The sequence below is a fragment of the Pleurodeles waltl genome, chromosome 5 (assembly GCF_031143425.1).
Source record: "Pleurodeles waltl isolate 20211129_DDA chromosome 5, aPleWal1.hap1.20221129, whole genome shotgun sequence".
In the NCBI taxonomy this organism is placed as follows: domain Eukaryota; kingdom Metazoa; phylum Chordata; class Amphibia; order Caudata; family Salamandridae; genus Pleurodeles; species Pleurodeles waltl.
In genome coordinates, this window is record NC_090444.1 from 1,777,917,024 (window position 1) to 1,777,939,356 (window position 22,333).

The window sequence follows — 22,333 nt, forward strand, 5'->3', positions numbered from 1 at the left end:
CCTGAGGGCAGAAACATGTTGGCTACTATTTGATAGTTAGGTGACCCTGTGAGTCCTTGTTCTCACAGAGGTGTCCCAACCCCCCTTTTTAATCACACCAATCAGACACCATCATTACAATTGCCACTTCTCACAGGTGTCTGCTTGGGTGTTCTTAATTCTTCACTAGATTAGCTGGATCCCGATCTTTCCAGAACATACGTTTATTTACGCACTCCCTCCTGTTCCTTTAACAGCGAGGTTGAGTCCGCCCAGGTGGCACTGTCCTACCTGGGTGGGGCTAGGTGGTCAAATAATGAAGCATGACACTATATAGTGTGTGAGACCACCTAGTCCGTAAAGGGAATTCCTTCCCCCCTTTTTGCTTCCCCCCCCACCCACACACATTGCAGTCTCTGACTGACCTCTCACTGAACTCACCTATCCAAATAGGAACACGTACAACCAAGGGCAACAATGGTGCCCTTAACACCTTCTCTATAGAACCCCGTACTTCTTTGTGTGCTTTTTTGTTTACAGATTTAGGGAGCTAAGTACGTTGGGTTCCTTCATTAAATGTCCCTCCTTCTCCCTTACACTGTCTCCATGTGTATTGTGTAGTGTTATTCCTTCTGCTGGGCACGATGGGAGTGCTATGTGCTCTGGTGAAGCACATGGAGGACGCTTCATTGGCCCTTGGAGCGTGAAGAATGCTTCACTCTTTAATTCACAGTGCTTGAAGAGTTCTTTTTCTGTGGTTTGACTAGCGTGGAAGAGCGCCTTATTTTGTTAGACGCAGCACGTGAAAAGCGCTGCCATGTCCGTTGGCCTGGGCGCAGGAAGCGCCCTGTGGATACCAAGCGTTGTGAGACCCTCCCGGAAGCAAGAGACGCCGAGAGAAGCCCATTGGCAACCTCTCCTTCAGCGCAGCTGAGGCGTGCTCTCGTAAGTGCCCCCGTGGCACAGGCAGGCCCTCTTCCTGGCGAAATTTACCACGCGACCCAGGGCTGAGGCAGTAGAGGCGCTGGCTCGTGGCCGACAACGTCCGGAAAAATTACCGCTGGGCCCAGCATCTGTGAATGCCTGCAGCCGGCCTTTGGAGCCTGAGAGCTGCTCCACTCACAGCCAGCCCCAGGGGTGAGGAGCCCTTAAGGTAACAACCGTGACGCAAGGACACGGGTGGCTGTCTAAGGTCTGTTTCCAGGCGGGAGGGACCTGAAGGGGGTGAGGGGGTCTCACTGCCCACGTGGGCAGCTGGTGTAATGCAGGTGAGTGTGGGGACCAGTCCAGGTCTCCCGCGTTGGAAGGAGGGAGCATTAGTCCTCCCACAGATCAGAGGATGACAGCATTCTGGAAGCTGGGGAGACAGATCTACTACTCATTCAGGAATATTAGTCCATGTGCAGACCTTTGCAAGTCTGTTTTGTTTGTTGATTTATTTAATCCATTGGCAACAAAAAAAAAAAGATGTTGGGAGTGACACTCGTTTCATGCACTAACTATTAAGTCAGGACAGATTTTCAGACAGTGTTAAACAGCATAAAATTCCCAGTCTCCAAGTGACATCACCCTGCCAAACACAGTTGTTTGGTACCCACCTAGCACTCCACCATTAAAATTCGCAGGACATTCTATAAAGGTACTGGGGGTTGCAAATTGATCCTTGGTGGGTTATGAAAGTCCAAACAATAAATAAATATCCTGTAAATTGTATATTTATCTTGTCACAAGGTCAAATGTAAACAATGTCTTCTGACAAATTGCATACTTATAATTTGTAATTAATATGGGTATTCATGTTTACAAATTTCTCACTTTGCGGTTGGAGAAAGGAAACTAAATTTAATTATGTGACAATCTTGTTGGGGTACAGAGAGAGTGAAATGAAAGACTTTAGGATGTCATTTTTTTGTAACGCAATAAAATGTAAATACTTGTAAATGAGCAGTTAGGAAAGCAAAAATTAAAGTTTTTTTTTTGTTATAGTAATTCTGGATTGTGATGGAAACAATGGGCCTGATTCTCAAAGGTAAACTTACACAGTTGTGTAAGTTTACAATTGTTTGCTGTTCACAACGGTTATACGAGTAGCATCTTTGCGAGTATGGATTCTCCCCACATGCTGTCCTATCTTTTTCTGTGCGGCCCTTTATCCAGGAAGTGTTTAAAGAACCCGTCTAGGGATTTAAGATCTTCCTCTGCATGTTTCCGTCTGTCCCTTCTTTATGTAGGACTCAAACCAAATGCTGACCTTTTCAATGCCACCAAAGCATTGAAGTTTCTTAGGGCCTGATTACGACCTCGGCGGATGGGATAATCCGTTACAAACATGACGGATATCCTGCCCGCCATTTTACAAGTTCCATAGAATATAATGAAATCAGGGCCTTATTCTTAAACGAAGGTGCGTTCCAATGAAGAGAAAAAATCTTTCTTTTTACTGAATCCTACTTTATAAACAATCATCGACAATAGGCACTCCAGAATGTTCATTTGTTTTATGATGTGTGCTTGGGTTTTGAGACCTCTTGTGACATCATTAACTGAATGGCCCCTTGAAGAAACACTGAAAATCTTCTGCAGAAACCCCAAAACTCCTCTGGTCTCCTTTGTGTCCGCATCAGGACACCATCTTCTGGGGTAGCCGTGCACTTTTAAAAGCAAACTTTAAAAATAAAATGCCACTCATAAACCATTTATGCCACTTCATCTACCCGCATGATTTAAAGCTATAAATGTTTTGAAGTTGCCACTTCCTGGTAGTATAGTAGTTGTATGTGCTTTAAAAATCAAATGTTTCAGTAGCTCAAGGCAAGACAACTGTAGTATTTGGCCCTTGCTATGCATCTGAGTACATTCCTCGTGTGTCTTCCTCAGTGTGTCCAGACAATAGGATGTTTCAAGCTGTTTACATCATGACTTTAAACAGTACAGCTGGATTTCAGATACTATTAAAGCATTATCATTTATTTTTCGTTCTTTTATGTTTTGTTTTTTCTCACACATTCTTAGACTGCTTTCTATCTTCGAATATTTTTTCTTCCACTTATACATTTTTATTGTTACCATTCTCCTTTGTTACGTTGAAGTCAGCTTTTGTTTCAGCCTTTAGCTTCACAGCTGTAGCTCAGTATTTCCTGTGTCCACCTATCTTATGTTTTTATATTTTGCACAGCTAGATTCGTGGTGCTCTACTGTTGTTTGATTGACATTGGGTGATGGCTAACCTCTTCTCAAAGAGCGTGTAACTTGTTCTAGATCACATGGAGAGTTGATGGCCAAGATTTGGACTCGCTCACTTTTAATCCTAATGGCATTGCTGTATTGCACAGGTTCTTTGTGCCGGTCTATGAGCAGTCACCCACACTGTGGAATCTAGGTGATGCACAAGGAGAATGTGGGGTATATTGTCCTGCATCATCGCTGCATCCTACCTTGATGCTGTGTTGGGCATGAATTTCTACTGTGCTCTGACTTGAGAGCTTGTGGTGTTTCAAGTGCTGCGTCAGTAATCAAGCTTTCTTTTGTAGGAGCTGAAGTGACTGCCTCCCCTCTCTGGAATCTGACGCAGGTAAAGTTGGAGCCACAAGAGAATGAAGAAGGGACCGTGCATGGACACAGTGTGCTGGGCAACAACGTCTTCGAGGAGCCGATGTCTGCCATGAGTAACACCGGCTTGCCGCAGAGCCCAGATGACTCTGAGGGAAGTTACAGCTCCCACTCTGCAGACAGCCTCATGGGATCCTCTCCAGTCTTCAACCAACAGCCCAAGAAAAAAATAAAGAAAATGTAAATGGCTAAGGGACATCTTTTTAAAAACATTGTAATTCATGCCCATGTGGCAGATATTGTTATAAACCTTTTTCCATTTTTTTTCAGTCGGTGATTTTTTGTTGTTGTACATTTACATCTCTGTGTGTGCTTTGCAGCCAGCGTAAATCACATTGAGAATAATGGTTCTGCAAGTGTGTTACAGGAGAGTCAGGATTTTATTAGACACCGAGGCCAGCATTGTGCAATAGACACTTCAATGCCACTTCACAACAGCTAGGTTACAGAGGAAAATGAAGACTGGCTGTAGTGCTAAGAAGACCGGCCATGTTATAGAATCCCCCTCCAAAATATTCCGGAAACCCTAACATGTCCAATCATAAGAACTTTCACAATAAATTTACACTTCCAGCTTTTTCTCCGAAACCATCTTCTTTTCAGCTGCACGGCACTTTGTGTGTGGAAAGAATTGAACTAATGAAAAACAAATCCCCGACATCATGAAGAAATTACATGATCAAAGCTGCACTATATAGAAACAAAATATTTATTTGCTACAATTACAGAACAAAATATGTGAATTTCATTTTTATATAACAATGTTACTATTTTTTTTTAAGTCCAAAACTGTTACCTGCAGCAGGCAGGTTGAGAGGAATAATACTAGTCTCGACATCTTTAACACAATACTTGTTTTCCTGCAACTTATTTGCAGAACTGTTATTTTATGACCAAACACTAGAATTATGTGCATTCAGATCTTTTATAAAGCCAGAGAAGAAACTTGCCCGGTAAAGTGAGTTTTTCCATATAGAAAGAAGTAAATGTCCTTGCGTTAGACCATGGCTACCTTCAAAATGTCTCCAAGCCTCACCCCTAAAAAAACCCACACCTCGTGAAATTGCTATATGGATGGAATGAGTCATCAACAGTCATATGCGCACCAGCTTCTCTTAGAACTTCCTTTACCCAACTTCCTAAAGTTACGTGCTTCACCCCCCTCCCCTTCTTTTTTTAATAGCTGATCATCCCATGGAGGGCGATTTTCCTCTCGTTTCATACCAAACACCACAGGAAACACAACAGTGCATATCTTGAAAAAAAGACTGAAGTTGACTTGGTGTTAGTTCTTTTAGTCAAAACAAGAGTAACTCCATCCAGAGTAAAGAACATGGATCTTGCATCTCATAATTCACGATACAAAATATATTTAAAAAAAAAGTTTTGCCAGTTTCATGGAAACCTGCAGCAACTTTAGAAACAAAGTTGAAGGTCAACCGATAATTTACCTATATCCTCAGAGGTTTAGGTGGCTGATGACTCCCTAAACCCTTCATAATCCTGCAGGTTAATCTTTCTTTTCTAATCCATCTTTCACCTTCCAAAGTATGTTCTCATGAAATAGCAGACCCGTAATAGTTGAAAGATCTAGAAGTGCATTTGCTGTAAATAGACATGTTTCCTGATCTTGACAATAGTGGCAGGATTTCTTTGTTGGCACTCAAAGGTGTTACAATCTTTGTCCGCCAAGGCAATTTGTGTAGCACACCGCTGAACCTGAACCATTGTCCATATTTAACCAGCAACACAGAATGTCTCTTCCTTGGTGGTGGGAAAATGTTCAATGCAAAAATATCTTTCATCAGGCCTACATAAGAAAACACCAAAAGCACTCAGCAAGTTATCCTCGTTACTTTACAAAATATGTGGGTCGTTAATGCTTTCCTAAATGAATCCTGACTAGAAAGGACTTTAGTACCTGCGGTACATTGTTTCAGAGTGTAGGGCCCATCAAAGAAAAGGGCCTACCGCTCATTCTGGATTTCCTAATACGTAGCACAGCTGAGTGCCAGAACAAAGAGTCCTACTAATGTTGTGGAGCATAAACGAAGGGCAAGTGGGGATTTCTTCATCCTGTAATGTACTCGAAGTATCAAATATAAGGTCTTGAACACCACTCTCAGCTCGATGGCTAGCCTGTCCAAGGCTATTCAGACCTGTAAGATGTGTTCACATCTTTTATAGGTCGCAAGCTCAACGCACTGCTAAGTTTTGGATTATCTGCACTTGAGATAAAGAGGATTCATGGAGTCATAAAGCGTATTTCAGTAGTGTGCTCCAGACACTATACATTCAGATACCACCTGGAAATATAATTGAGTTGGTAAGAATGGGAGTATCTTAACATTCTAAGGTAGTATAAACAAGCTGATGTGGCAGCATTAATCTGGGGAGGTGTTGGGGGGGGGAGGGTTCAGTGACCAATACTAATTCAGCACTATCCTTCAAGATTAAGGGCCTCATCATGACTTTGGCGGTCCCACCACGGGGAGGACGCTACTGACATGGCGGTGACATCCCACCCCTCCACCCCCAAACGTATTACAATGTTCCCGCCGGGCTGACCCGTGGGAACAACTGCAATACGCATTCCAGCTGGGCTGACCGGCGGGACCAGGGCTAGGATATTGGCCTCAGCTCCTTTAAGGGACCGATGCCAATATCCTAGCACTCCTGCACCCTCTAAATGTGCACTATCTGCAAAGCAAGCAGTAAGCCAAGACGAAATATAGAGAATATTCTGATGAGACCATGCTGCTATAAGCCATAATTTATACATTTTCCTTGATTACAGACTGTCATGGAGAGTTGCCAACAGTCCTTTATAGTTAATTGCTTTAATTCGATCAACATGAAGAACTTATCTATCATGGATGGTATTGGCTGTATCAGGCGGTAAATTGTTATCTAGCCAAGTTTCGATTAAGAAAAGAAAATCCCTAAAATGTTCATGTAACTTACAAAAAATCTTGGTAGTATGTGCAGGAAGGAAATGCAGTTTATTAATTCTCCTGTAATTGCTTTGCTGTTGGTATCATGGAAAAACCCAGGGTGTCACTATGGTGGCATTTAAAGGCAGGCCTCCACGTGCCCAGTGGGAATCCTAGCAAATAGGCCACCAATCCTTATGGTCCCTAATCCTTCCGTGAGGTACTAATGAAGACAGATACACCTGAAAGTGAAACTCGGGGACAACAGGTAGAAGACCGTAGGAAGTGGTCATGGAGACAATCAGGACTGCCATTCCCTCTGTGTGGAATCAATGTTGTACTGTGGCCACTCCTTCTTGACAATATCCTTGTAGTCTTGGCAATTGAGGATCCAGCTATAGTCGAAGAAGGATTCAGCAGTTAGAAGTGAGATAATGACAGAACAGAGTAAGCCAAATATTACAGCAAGGTAAGGTTTGAGGACTTATCCAATGTACAGGTGGATTGTGGTGTAACAAGCCCCTGAGAGACCAGGATATCAGACAGGAGCCCCAGCACGCCAGCAGATGTGTAAGTCATTTCTGAGGAGAAAAGGTAAACAGGAATACACAAGGGAGGCAGAAATAGAACAAGGAGGCCAAGGAAAGGTGAAAGTGGGATTCCCTTCAGCAAAGGGTGTAGGGGCTCTGAGGCATCTAATTAATGAGGCTGTCACTAAAGAACCGGAAGTGCTCCCATGATTAAGGAAGTGGAAACTGTTGTGTGATCTAGTGGTGTGAAAACCCAGTTTCCAAGTCCTGCTATTCTAAAGTTTTCACCCTTTTCCGATCTTGCGGGTGGCTCAATGTAATTGAATCTTCCTGATCCTCACATCTGATATTTAATTTTCTAAACCGTGGCGAACCCCCGAGGTAGGCATTGTGCAACTCCACTTGTCCACTAAACCTAGGGTAACCACCACTCGGGAGTAATGGCGTAGAGCCCACAGCCTGAACGGAACGTGAACAAGACGAATTACTAGTGTCAAACAACTATTGTATTGCATTGCAGCATTTGTATAGTGTTACCCCTGTGTGGGGCGCTAAAGTGCTTACCCACCCAAATAGCAAGCTATATCCATGTGGATGGTGTTTTAATGTTGAACATGATGACTGACTAGATGCAGTTGTCGTGTTATTGAATGCAGCCAAAATTTTAAACAAAATAATTTTCAGCATGGCTACCTTTATGTGCTCTTCGAACCTCATTAACTCCTGTTCTTGCATGGTTCTAAAACTGGACCTTGTTTATCATAAATCCTAAACTTGTAACAGATTTATCACCATCACCAACTGTTCCTTCAAGTACCTAAGTTCCTTAGACACCATAAAAATGTGACATAAATTTACTTTCAAACGTACACTCTCTTTCAAAGGTAAGCTGCCATTGGTCCAAGGACTTCTGTGAAATTCTAATTAGCTAATGATAGGTCGAAAGGTTGGCTCTTCAATTGAAATATTTTGTGTAGCCATCCAACTGCTGACAGCCCCCCCCCAAACAATTGGTAAAGTGAAATGGGCATGTTTGCATAACTAAGCAACTTCCTGGTGGAGATCTGTCAAACACTCGATCTCCTCCATCTTGAAGTGCCTGTACATCAAGAATGTGTTTAACTCTCTTGACTTTATAACGTTTCCAAACTATGTCCTCCTTTTTTACTACTTGTAGAGCCTTTGTGCCGCTCTTGAAGCTCTATAATTGCCCCTTTGAGAAATATTTGCTCAATCTCTGACCTTGCCAAAGATTGTGAGGCACTGAAAAACACATCCTTCATGGCTCGCAATGGGAATGGTGCTTAAAAACTATGTTATACACAAACAGTAGGTTTTTTTTCTTCCCTATCAAGCATACATTCAGGGGACGCATTATACAAAGTGCCCCTGGGGCACAACAGGCATGTGCACCTGCTTTGGACACCCCTTTGGGAACTCTGGTATTACAGAAAGGCTGCAGACACGATCCACGCGGCCGGTCGTCATTGCTGTTGGGGGAGTGACTCCTTCACTCCAAGGTAGATTCCTTCTTTCTTCTTCCTTCTCATGCAGACTGAAGACTTGCCGCCCTCAGCAGATACACAGCTGGGGAAATGTTGCAGAAGCTGGAAGGAACTGTGGAAACAATGTTGTAAGCAGAGTCTTTGTCGTGGATGCAAATTGTTGGTTCCTAGAGGGTCCAGTCGCATTTCCAGTGGCCAGAAGTTGAAGTAGAGGTTGCAGAGGAGTCCTGCTGGAAGCTTGCAACCCGAATCTGAGGACCCACCAAGAGGGAGACCCTAAATAGCCCTGAAAGGGGGATTGGTCACCTAGCCAGGTGACCACCTATCAGGAGGGGGCTCTGATGTCACCTGCCTGACCTGGCCGCTCAGATGCTCCCAGAGGCCTCTGCCCACCTTGGATTCAAGATAGCAGAATGAAGGGATTATCTGGAGGAGCTCTGAGCACAACCCCTGGGGTGGTGATTGACAGGGGAGTGGTCACTCCCCTTTCCATTGTCCAGTTTCGCACCAGAGCAGGGACTGGAGGTCCCTGAGCTGGGGCAGACTGGTTTATGCAAGAAGGGCACCAAATGTGCCCTTCAAAGCATACTAGTGGCTTGAGGAGGCTACCCCTCCCAAGCCATGTAACGCCTATTGCCAAAGGAAGAGGGTATTACCTCCACTCCCCCCACCCCCCCAGAGGAAATCCTTTATTCTGGCTTCCTGGGCTTGAGCTGGTCAAGCAGCTGGAGGGCAGAAACCCATTTGAGGGGTGGCAGCAGCTTGGCCTGCCCAGAAAACCCCAGAAGCCTGGTAGTAGCAATGTTGGGGGTCCTCTAAGGAGCCCCCAGAGTGCATAGAATCATACTTCTAATACTGGCAACAGTATTGCGGTATGATTCAATCATATTTGATGCCAAACATGTCTAGGTTCGGAGTTACCATTATGTAGCTGGACATAGGTAGTGACCAATGTCCATTACACGCGTAAAATGGCACCCCGCACTCACGAAGTCCATGAAAATGGAGCTGAGTTTGTGGGTGCACCTCTGCTCATGCAGGGTTGCCCTCACAAACAGGTACTTGCATCCTGCTCTCTGTGCTAGGAGGGCCTCCCATAGGGGTGACCTACAGTGACCTGGTGCAGTGACTTGTAGTGATATGGGTGCATGCACCCTTTCATGCAGGTTGCTATGGCAGGTCTGCAGATACACTTTGCATTGGCTCCTCATGTGTGGCATAAATCATGCTGCAGCCCATGGGGAACCCCTGGTGCCCCAGTGCCCTTGGTACGTGGGTACTATACTAGGGACTTATAAGGGGGGACCAGTATGCCAAATGTGGGGTGTGTGTGGTCCAAGCAATCAAATTTAAAGGGAGAGAGCACAGTCACTGGGGTCCTGGTTAGCAGGATCCCAGTGAACACAGTCAAACACACTGACAACATTCAAAGAGTGGGGGTAACCATGCCAGAAAGAGGGCACTTTCTTACACCATAGTCCCCAGTAAAGTTGGTGTTATTTTCTTCCACTCAACTATTTCCTCTTGCCTTCGCTTCAAAGCACCTGGATTTGTCCACAAATTTCATATGTTCTTTTCTTTTACTCACCTTCACTTTATGACAGTGACCAAAATTCTTCAGGTGAAACCTCAATTCTCTTGTTACATGTATCCAAAGCTGACATAGCATAAGCCTAAATTTCTTTGCACAAACATTTCCTAAAATCACCCCCATTCTTATCATTCGTGGAATCCCCTTGAGTTGGTGCTGCATTTCCTTGGTTAAGTTCACTCTTAGTCCTATTGAAATTAATAGGTGTTTTAACCTTTTTAACAAATTAAAGAAATCAGATATCACGAACAGTGACTACATTTACAACCTTTTAGTGATCTTTTATTCTTCCGGCTGAGATTTTTCTATGTGAGAAATACTCTGGACAATACTCAGAAAAGATTAATTCCAGCATTTAATCCAGACTTTGTTGTTTGTGCATTTATGCCGTAAGATGTGGTCCCATGCTCACTGTGCTATAGGACTCGAGCTTTACTCTATTAACGAGGTCCATATAGGATGAAACAGGAGTTTTTGTGTGGTCTTTTCTGGAGAGGTCACGGCTATCAGTTTAGGATGAGTTGTGGAGCAGTGTCAATACTGATTTGCGTAAGGAAGCCCTCGGTCTAGAGTGGCAAAGAGTGGTGCTGTGATTCAGGGCTGTTATCGCTGATAGACAATTTCCTGCAGGTAAGAGGGACATCACCTCAAGTCTGTGCATTGTACCGGTGAGCTGTGAATGTGCCTGATACTTGGGAGCCTGCTTGCTGAGAGAAGTGGACAGGAAACTAGTCCCACAGAAGCAGTCTGCCTGAGGAGGAGAAGCCCAGCAACTGAGTTAGAAGAGAAGACAGCTCAGGAGAAGTGGACTACTGTTGCAGTGTGCCTGGAGAAGAGATGAGTGTGCCCTAGGGTCCTCCTGTCTCCCTACGTGCCTAAGATAAGGCAACGTGAACCTGAAACTCACCAGTGTGCCAACTCCAGTGACAACCACAGTGGAAGACCATAGGACCCATCACCTTTGCTGCTCCACGAGGACAGTGACCTGGCATCACAGACTGAAAAAAGAAATTCCCCAGCAGCGAGTGCTGGATCTGCCCATCGACTGCCTTTGCCTGTGCTGCTGCAGCTCCCATTGGCCTGACATGTAGAGAACGAGGCGGCATCGCCTGAACAAGCACCTCTGATTGCAAGTAGAATTTCTCACACTGTGTGGATGAAGACTGCACATTCATACTGAGTTGGCCCAAGTGTGCTTCACCTCCTGAGAAGAACATTCACTGACAACTTGACAAATGGATTTTGGTGGGACTTTGTTAGGATTATTGCAGCCCTCGTTATAGAGCTGCCTAGTCAAATTATATAGACCGAGCTACGGGTCACAGAACTCAGTAACGCTGCACCATTTCACCCTAGTAAGGCTGTAACTGAACCTAAATGTAAAGCTTTTGTTCATATGTTTAGTAGCCCCTAGCATCTGTGGAATACATTCCCTGTAGTGCTGTATATTCCTTGTTTATGATATTGAGTTACGGTGTGATTCAGGTACTTTTATTTTTCTAAAAGAAAAAAGCACTGGATGAGACATTTAATTATTTTGTCTCTTGTTTGGTTGTGTTTTAACTCTCTGCCTACCCTATCTCAGTGAGACACCTTTGGTTACTAGTTCACTCTAGTCTGAAAGTCATGTGTGGTAGGGATTGCCTTGACCTGGGTTGAAGTTCCAAAGTAGGACCAGCCCCAGGACACCATAGGCTATAGGATCCCAATACCACGGCTGTGGTCCAGTAGCCCCTGTCTACTCTTTGGCCCCCCGCAGCAGGTCTGATAGCTGCCATCAACTCCAAACAACATTAGAGTTTAAGGACATACAGGAAATGCAGTTCCGTTGTTGGGTGCCATCGCATAGAGTGTTCTCCAAAGACGCAAAGCTTTCCACCAGTTGGCTTCAACACTTTCTGAAAACTGCCAGCCTTTCTTTCTTAGAAACTATATGAAACAGGTTTGGAGTATTACACCTCTGTGCCTGATGAGCCAAAAGCTGTAAGTCATGCTTCCTAACACAGAGAGAGGGGTAAAAATGTAAGTCTAAAAATTCCAATAGGAACTCAACGCCATAAAAGACACTGTCAGTCAATGTGCATTTAACTAAAAATAGCCACCAGACACTACTCTTGCACTCACAATGTAGACGTGAAAAAAGTAAGAAAAAACTGTCTGCCTCACAGAGGCCCAGAGGTTAGGACAGTTAGTTACCTTTCATGGTGGCACACTCGGATGTTTTCAATCGTCAGTGCTCTTTTCTGGAGAACTCCAGCCGCAGCTCACATGGTGAGATGCTCTTATCTCTAGCTAGTACCAAGAGTCCCTATCTCTTTAAAGTGCTGGAAGAGTCACTATAGCAACCCCCCAATGGTCTTACATTTCCAGGGAAGGTTCTTAGGGGACAAGGCTCTGTTGTGGCCAGGCATGAGCTGTCGGCTGCGTTACTAGGTTCTCGATTGAGAATCCAGGTACGTAACCCGAGGGCGAGTGTAGCGGTTGATGGAGAGACGGAAGAGGGAGCGATCGGTGAAGGGACGTGCTGTATCGTTTGTATTTCTTCCAGAAGAATTTGTACCAGCATTAAAGTACCAGTGAAACTAATGATTGGTGGACTTTCAGCCGTAACAATGGCGACGAGCTCCCTGAAGAGGAACCGAAGCGTGTACAGAAAGTAATTTGTTTTATGGCACAGCGATTCACCTCCACTACCAAGACGGCGGTAAGACTTTATTACATAACTTATTCATACTTGAAGACATTCTTACTGCCAGTGTTATTTATTTCCTGAAGTTGGTGGTTGGAGAAGTTGTGTTTGTCATGCGCTTTCAAGTCCCCATTAACATTCAGACATGCACGTCAGGAAGCAATCACACCACTCGATTGCTCGCGCCAATGCATCGCAATGCACGTGTGCTTTCATGACGTTACGCAAAATAGGCACGCCTTGTTGTTTCTGCTACGGAGATTTACACGCGTTGCCAAGGAGACCAACGTGCTACACGGCGTGCGGCCAGCGCAGTTATACAGCGATAGGCACGCCATTAAATTACTTATAAATCGCTCCTATGTTTGGATTTTAAAGGCGATAGGCACACCATATAAGTAAAAGGAGAACTACACATATTTACGGTGTGGAAGAGGAATATTTATGGTGATAGGCACACCTTTTTGAATGCTATGTTTGTTGTTCAAATAATTATTCACAAACAGGAAACAAAATATTTGTGAATTATTTCAGTGAACATTATTCTTGGATTAAAAGTAATTAATATGAGTTCTTCAAATTTAAGTCTTACATCGGCACAAAACATCACCATCACTCCTCCTGCATCCTTTTGGTCCACTGGTACAGAACCCATATTAAAATGGGAAGAATGGAAGGAATATTTTTTAAATTGCATCGCAGCAATTGATGAAAAAAACACAATGTCATCTGAACAGAAACCAATATTACTTTTACATGCTTTGTGTCCTATAGGGCTAAAAACTTAAAATCAAGTGAATAAAATGGAAGTGACAGGAGAAGTAACCAGAGGGAGAGAGAGGCAGTTGAAGGAGAGACGGAAGAGGGAGCGATCGGTGGAGGGATGTGCTGTATCATTTGTATTTCTTCAGGCAGAATTTCTACCAGCATTAAAGTACCAGTGAAACTAATGATTGGTGGAGATTCAATCGTAACAGGCTCCCACAGGATCCAGTGTAGTTCACTTTCAACCGGGCAGCAGGTTCTCCCACGCAGGGTGGAGCCCCTTTCAGCCTTTTGATGCCTGGAGACAGTAAAGAGCACAGTTTATTCCCCTTTAGAGAGCAGTTCCAGTACCTAGGTTAAAGATGAGAGAAGGAGACAACTTCACAGGTAGGATTCTTATGTTTTGTCTGAGAAGCTAGTGGTAGGGGCAGTTGTATCCAGTATAATTCCAGTGTTAGAGAAATCCCTGGCCCAAACTGCAGAATTTCGACCAAAAAAGGCCCATTTCCCAACACTTCCTGTGTTGCACAAAGTATGATTTTTTTAAAAGGTACCTTTCCATTGCAGAAATCAAAATGGGCATTGCTAAAGGCTTTTGCATATTTTCATTAAATCTCTGCCTCAAGTGGTTTAGTCGGCGTCTCAAATGGAGGAAAACAGTATCTATTGTTTATTGCGCAGTTCCATTACTTCTTACTCTGTGGTCAAGCAAGTCATAGAAGAAATCCTTTAATATGACAGAGAAGGGAGATGTCAGACAACTGGTCAGTTTTTGCAATTTAACAATGAAAAAATTCTTGCTCACATAGGCTTGTTATTTATGTTTTGAAAATAGGTACAAGCTGGATTTAAAGTACAATGGCCTTGTACCCAAGTGGTACTTTTATGACTAACCGTTGGACTGTCTCAAATCATTTCTTATGTGTGGAGGAGAGTGTGTATTATGTTATGTATGACTATCTTTTTATTAGAGCTAAGCGTACTAATGTGATTTTATGCAATATTTTTTTATTTGCCTTCCTGTGGGTTTTTATGCCAAGGACTGAAATACTATCTAGAGCAACTCAGCAACATGGGGTACACAACCCTGCAGTGCACACGTGTACACAACCCTGCAAAGCAACACTAAGGGAGGCAACCCTGCAATACTAGGGTACATGGCCCTAGAATGCAGCAATAGGGTAAACAACCCTGCAATGCATCATTAGGGTACTCAACCCTACAACGCAACACTATGGTACATAACCCTGCAATGCAACACTAGGGTACACAACCCTGCAACACTAGGGTACATGGCCCCCCAGCACATTAGCATACACAACCCTGCAGTGCATCATTAGGGTGCAAGACCCTGCAATGCACCACTACTGTATTCGACTCTGCAACTCAACGTTAATTCAAATGAAAGCTTTCAGACAAATATTGTGCATTCTAACAATTTACACATGCATCAAAGCCACTTAGGCAGCAAATTCAGCATGGCATAGATAGCCATACTCTCAGAGAGTAAAAACAGCATGGCTACACTTACGCTGACATTCTAAGGATTCTAAAAACATACGCATGCAGCTGATTCAGACTTGCATTAAACAAAATACACCTAAGGAGAAAATTAAAACACGGCGGCAAATTAAGAACAGCACACAGAGATAAACTGACATGACATTATAAATGGCACAGAATTATGTCCAGCAGTAACACTTAATGTTCCCGGTGAGTGATCTCTCACCAGAAACCTCTCTCCACTCTTTACCTATTGGATGCTTATAGCTTCTCAGGAACACTTTTCCAATGTATAAATCACCTTTCATGTGGAAAATTTGCATACAAGTTTGTACTCTACGATCGGGTAGCTTACACTAGACAGTCAGCTGTATAATTGTGAGTATGTTGAAAACATATGTCAATATTTTAAGTAAGAAATTCCTCACTGTTAAGTTTGCTGTTAATCGATGATAATAGACACATTGTCCCAAGATGTGTCCATCACCGCGTAATCCTTTTTCATGGAACAGTGACTAGACAGTAGCCACTGCCACAACCCTTGCTGAACTGATGACAGGTGCTTCGTTATAGTATTAAACGTATATCTTGTAGACCATAGCAGCACATTGAAAACATCCCAATTGAGGAAGATGGAAGTAGATGCGTTATCGTTTTCCGCTTGTCTTGCCAGAGTGGTGCACAACAGCATGAGCTCTCACCGTAATGGGGTTAAATCCTCCCAAAATACACCATTGCTCTGATGTTTTATCATATGCTAGCTCCATGCTGGTTCAATGCTGGTTCATACTCACAGCGTATTGCAATAAAGCTGCACTTTAGTTCCTTAAGTTGCTGATGCTGGTTAACTTCGCATCAGAAATACTGCATTCTTTGTTAATTTCGGCTGCCAGTTCACACCCTTTTGGCATGTCTTGTCAAAGCAATTACATGCGGTCTATGCCAACTCCAACCATGTTGACCCTAAAGTCACACTAAATCAGCATACACTTTTAAAATTAAACCAGTCAAATGCCCAAGACTTCTGTTAACTGCAGGCTTTCTGATGAGAAAGACACTGGTAGGGCTTCCAGGTCATATTTCTTCATGTCAGGCTAAAATTTCCTTTTCTCCTAATCAACCTTTTATTTTCTTCTGGTGGTTCAGTTTCTCTTCAATTTACTCCCACGCATAGATTCTTTCTCCAGTTGTCGCCAATATTGTAATTAAAGATGGATCCTTTATAGGTTGTTAGATGTAGGTTTATTCAGCTTAGTTACAAGTTACAGGTAACGCCCCACCTGGAGCAGCATCCTTGCTGCTCAGCCCACTCTCACCAACTGACCATTCACACCAACCAGGCACTCATCAACATTCTGTGACCTCACACACATACTGGCTGAGCAACAGGGAACTGATAACTAAGGGGAGAAAGCATAGCAACAATTCAAGTTGCAACAAAGCTGTTACCTATCTGTTTGTGAAAAATCTCTTGTGGACAAACTAAAATAATTTCACCCTTTGCTTACTATTGATAGGCTTTGTTGTCTCTCTTATTTGCTTACTTATTCATTGGCTTTCCTTACTCTTGTATTAATCCCTCCCAAGGAACATAGCCTCTCGGCCATCATTTTTAATGGATGAACTGTATGTAGGAAGCTGGCTCTGAATAGAATATATAAAAATGAGACATAGTGTGCACTGAGTCCAGGGGTTCCACAGAGGCTTAACAGAGGCTAAAGAATATAACACTAATGCTCTCTTTTGTGGTAGTGTGGTCGAGCAGTTAGGCTTACTCGAGGGTAGCGCAAAGTACTTGTTGTACATACATAGTCAAGAAATGAGGCACACACGCATTGACTAACTCAAGGCCAATTGTTTTTATATAGCAAAGATATATTTGTTACTTTATTTCTAGAACCAAAAGATTCTCGTTGCAGGTAAGTACAGTTGTAAGTATGTATCAGGCATATGTATCAAATGTACTTTGTTTAGGTTTGGCAAATAAAACAGTTTACAGGCAAGTACCACTTTTCACTTTCAAAAGATGACACTGCAATTTTCAGTACAGTCCTAGGGTAGGAAAAGTGTTAGTGCGGTTTTGGAGTAAGTACTTGACTTACAGTTCCAGTCTCCAGGGATTGGGTGTCCACTGGTCAAGGTTCAAAATGAACCCAAACATACACCACCAGCAACAAGGTGCTGGCTGTGTGCCGAGGTCAAAGTTGGTGCTGGATTTAGAATGGGATCCTATGGAGACTGGGGCACTCAGCAACAGATCTGCTGGCAGGTAAGTACCCGCAACTTTGGAGGGCAGACCTGGGGGGTTTAGGTGAGCACTGGGGGGCCACAGATTAGCACCAAACACAGACCCTCAGTGGCACAGGAGCAGCCGGGTGCAGGGTGCAAACACTGCTTTTCAATAGGGGTACCCCGGGAGTCACAAAGATGCTGCAGGCTGGGTCCATGTGGTTGGTTCCAGAAAACCAATGGCTAGACAAGAAGGAGGGATGCCTGCTGAATGTTACTGGACCGTCGGTCGGATTCCCCAAGGCCAAGGGGCCTGAGGGGCAAGGGTACCTTTGGGCATCGGGTATATTAGTCCAGTTCTCTCGTGGACAGGGAGGTCATCTGGATTTAGGATGCAGATGTAATCATGTTGGCCAGGAAGGGTCAACCCAGGGAAGACACAAGGTTGGAATCGCCTGGGGACCTGCTCTGGACCAGTGGGCCACCTGGACACAGGCCGTGGGTGTCGGGTGCAGAGTGGGCAGGACTCGCAGATCTGGGGCGATTCTGGAGTCCTTCTTGGAGTTTCTTGTGGACAGGGCCGCTGTCCTCAGAAGTTCTTGATCCTCTGGTGGGCAGACAGTCCTCTGGGGTTTGTAGAGGTCGCTGGTCCTGCAGGATGCGTTGCCTTTTTGTAGCAGGGCTTCTGGTGCGGCAGACAGGCAAGTAGGGCTGGGGCCAAGTCAGTTGGTGTCTGGAGTCTTCTCTGCTGGAGTCGGCTTAGCCGTCCTTCTTCTTGCTTCCTTCTTCTTTCCTTCTTGAGGTTGCCAGGAATCAGGTATGCTAGGTTAATGGGTGCCCTTAAATCCTACATTTAGAGGCGTAACATGGCTACTGTCCCTCAGGGTGGCTACACACTTTCTGTGCCCATTCCTTTTGGGGAGGCGGGCACATTCCTATCCCTATTGGGCCCTGTCCTCCAAACCAAGTTGGAGGATTCTGCAGGGAGGGGGCCACTTCAGCTCTGTACACCTTAGGGGTGGTCCTAGCTGGAGTGGTCACTCCTCCCAGATTTACCTAATTTTCCTGCTGGATTTGCTGACAAAGTGGGGCTTCGTCCGGGGGGCGGGCATCTCCACTAGCTGGAATGCACTGCGGCCCTGTAACAGGAGGCCTGAGCCTTTGAGGCTCACCTCCAGGAGTTACAGTTCCTGCAGGGGAGGTCTGAAGCGCCTCCACACAGGACAGGCTTTGTTTCTGACTCTAGAGGGTACAAAGACCCTCACCCCATGGGGTCAGAAACTTGTCTTTTATTGGCATGCTGGTATAGACAGGCCAGCCTTACAATAAAGGGTTGGTTAAAATACAGGCCGGCATCTCTAAGATGACTTCTGGGCGTATTGTACCATAAATCCAACACGAGCATCAGTGTGGCTTTATTGTGCTGAGAAGTTTATACCAAACTTCCAGGCCTTCAGTGAAGCCATCATGGAGCTGTGGCATTCGTAATGACAAACTCCCAGCCCATGTACTCAATATGTCCGCACTGCACTTATAATGGTTAAGAATGGACTCTGTAGTGTCATATTGTTCATGCAGCTATGCCCTCACCTTTGGTGTAGTGCACCCTGCCTTAGGGCTGTAAGGCCTGCAAGAGGGATGACTTACCTATGCCACAGGCAGTGGTTGGTGGGCATGGCACCACACACAGCACACACAATCTGCATTGGCAGTGTGCATGTGCTTGGTGAGGGGTCCCTTAGGGTGGTACAATGTATTCTTCAGCCCTTAGGGACTCTCCTTGGACAAAGAGCCCTTGGTACCACTGGCACCTTTTACAAGGGACTTAGCTGTGTGCCAGGGGTGTGCCAATTATGGAAACAATGATACAGTTTAGGGGAAGAACACTGATGCTGGGGATTGGTTAGCAGGATCCCAGCACACTCTCGGTCAAGTCAGCATCAATATCAGGCAAAACGTGTGGGACGGCCTAACCATGCCAAAAGGGGCACTTTCTTACGCTGTATACTTCCCATACTCGTATCCAGAGAACTACTTTTTTCTTTTTCTTGGTCATTTTCCTTTCTATGACTGTATATAGGAAATCGTGAACTCATGCTTGTGAGACATTTAAAAATGTTTTTTTTTAAACTTAATTAGATTTTATTTTCGAAAAAGGTGTTCTCTTTCTTCTGAATTATAGCTTTATTTTCAAATTAGAGCACTCTCCTCATTCCTCTCATGTGCCGTTATAGAGTTTAACAATTCGCTGTTGCTGTATGGCATCCGCAGCACATGACCCTTTGGATTTTTCTTTGCCTGCGCTGCACAGGTTGCACTTAATATTGCAAGGGAGATGGAGCAATATTAGTAATATGCACACAATATAAGGAATACACATTCTATAATGAATGTCGTATTAAAAAAATATTTAAATTGGGGCATGCTCATGACAACGAGCCATATAGACATGTCCTCCCTGAACTCCAGGCCCTAACTGATCTCCCCTGATAACTCACTGTATATTTGTAGGACATTTGCTGAACTGAAATGAAGAGCAGATGTTTCAATATTTATTTTTTAGTCTGGAGCTGGTGAACATGGGGAGGGCAGAGCCCAGGCCCTGTTCCAGGAATATTTATCTGGTTTGGCCAAGGTCAGCCACAGCCCGTCCTTTAGGGCAGATGGGCCACGCCCCCCCACCTTTTGCCCCTCATGAAGAGTGCCTGTCAGGCTGAGCAAAGGTCAGCCTGACAGACACTCTTCATATTCAGCTCAGACAGCCAGGAGTGAGCCATGTGCGATTTGCGCAGACTCCTGGCTGCCTGAGCCGAACTTTGCTGGGCTGAAGAGGTCACAGCTCCTATGGGCGTGACCTCCTCAGCTCAGCAAAGGTGCCTCGAGGCCCTTCCCCTCGGTGACGAGGGGAAGCGTCACCAATTGACTTCGACCTCGGCGCTTCAGGATTAAGCCCTGTCAATCAATGACCCCTCGTCACAGAGTGGGATGGGGTCAGCAGTCTCACTGACCCCATCCCACTCTGGGACGAAGTTCGGACTACTGCCTTCCCTCATTGGCTGACCTAAGGTCCTCCTGGGACCTCCGAGCTGAAGGTAAGTGTATGTGTGTGTTTTTTAAATGAATGTTTGGTGCATGCGTGTATGTTTGAATGTTGATAAGTGTTGTGAATGGATGTGTGTGCATGTGTGAATGAATGAGTGTGCTTCCCGCCCTCCCCCCTGCCTCCTAAAATTACTGTCCGGCAGTGGCCAATGTTGCGTTTGGGTGGGCCAATGCCGGTCAAATTTCTGTCAAATCTGGAGGTACCCTTCAAGTCCTAGATTTACTCATGGACATTGATTCACCAAAATGTCAGGCTAACTGAAATAACCTCACACATCCTTAACCCTAATGACATCACAGAAAGTGACATTATATGACCTCTGACCCTCAATATTCATACGAAGTGATGTGATATGACCATAACCGTGATAACATCAATAATCATAGTAAAAGCATTTCTAATATAATAACACACAACAGAGAAATGTGTCAGATACAACTTCTATTACATTGCTGACGTGATATGCATTAAGTGTTTCTCTTAGTATTACATGAAATATCATGAGTTTATCTGAAGAGGCTAGAGTAGCACAAAACACACAACGGCACTAGGAACCTACATGTTTTATACCGCAAGCGGTCATTATTAGTGTCCCTACTGTATGCTGCAATGAGAGATGTATTGCTAAATCATAGGGAGATAATTTAAAAAATAAATAAAACAATAGTAGTTATGTCAATATGTATCATTTGATGTGGAGTTGACCATATATTGAATATAAACTATGTCATTGGTGTAAATTATTCTTTGCTGTTAAAACGTTTTACTTTAACACCTGCGAGGTTCTATCACTCATGAAGCACAGAGGTGAAGGTTCTATTCAGACCCTTCATTTTTCATGTATCCACAGTCATGAAATATCACAACAAATTGTTTAAAAAAGTTGATACACTCTGACGTGTAATGTCCCAGTGCCAGTTGAAACTACAAAAAGTAAACAGTACTCATGAAGACACTGTTGCCTGATTTTCTTGGAGTCACGGCTGGTGATTGTTGAAAGTGGTGCGCCGTAATACATGCTCAGAATTGTAGAGCTAAGTTAGTGAGCCTGACAACTTCCAGAGAGGGTTCCAGGGGGTTTCATCCGATCAACATTTTGAAAAAGGTGGGCCAATAATGCATTTTAAAGCAGGTTTGTCACATGCATTTGCTAAAAAGCCATAGGCTCTGCTCTCATTAAATAGTCAAGTCTTTCATGATGTACCGGGCCACTTCACCCTGATGCTCCCAGGAGTTCACCCCATTTTTTCCAAAATGTACTAGAGGTGCTTCCATAAGACAAATTACCTCCATTGTGCCAGATACTCCATATTGTGATAAGTGTCCTCATATCCCATATGTGACCCTTCACTCCAAAAATTACATGCAACATGCTACTGCCATCATTTTGCCATTAGTGCAATCCATAAATCCTGAGTGATCCTAACATCAAAAATGATCTTTAGTACATCAGGGCCAGCACTTTGTTATAACCCCCCCCCCCTATATACCATGGTTATCCTCCTTTATACCAAAATTACCTTCAGTGTACCAGCATTTTGACATTGGTGGCCCCCATGGCAAGCATTTTCGTTGGTACTCTATTATGCCACAAATTACACCCACTGTGCAAATTCCAGCATTTTGTCATAGGTGTCCCTACATGCTACGGAGAGCGTCTAGTGTGCCCTTGTTTTGCAAGCATTTTGGCACCGGTGCTTGTCATACAAAGAACTGCCTCCAGTGTCCCAGACCTTTGGCATGGGTGCCTCTTTAAGTCAGGAATTACTTTCAGTATGCTATGGTCAAGGGCACACTCACAAGCATAATACCACATTCTCACACATACTCATTTATATTCACTCATTCACAATCACACGCCCAATCATTCTCACCACCTTGCACTCATTCATTCTCA

At 44.2% G+C, this 22,333-nt stretch overlaps 1 protein-coding gene across 2 annotated transcripts in view; it reads left to right on the plus strand.

The window, feature by feature from the left end:
- Positions 1 to 3,857, plus strand: part of SUPT7L (SPT7 like, STAGA complex subunit gamma) — a 68,051-nt gene extending 64,194 nt beyond the window's left edge. For both annotated transcript variants that reach the window (XM_069236230.1, XM_069236231.1), the window contains exon 5: positions 3,510 to 3,857. In XM_069236230.1, coding sequence (XP_069092331.1) covers positions 3,510 to 3,772 — 263 coding nt within the window. In that variant the 3' untranslated portion in view covers positions 3,773 to 3,857. The remainder of the gene's footprint in view (positions 1 to 3,509) is intronic.
- The last annotated feature ends 18,476 nt before the right edge of the window (positions 3,858 to 22,333 follow it).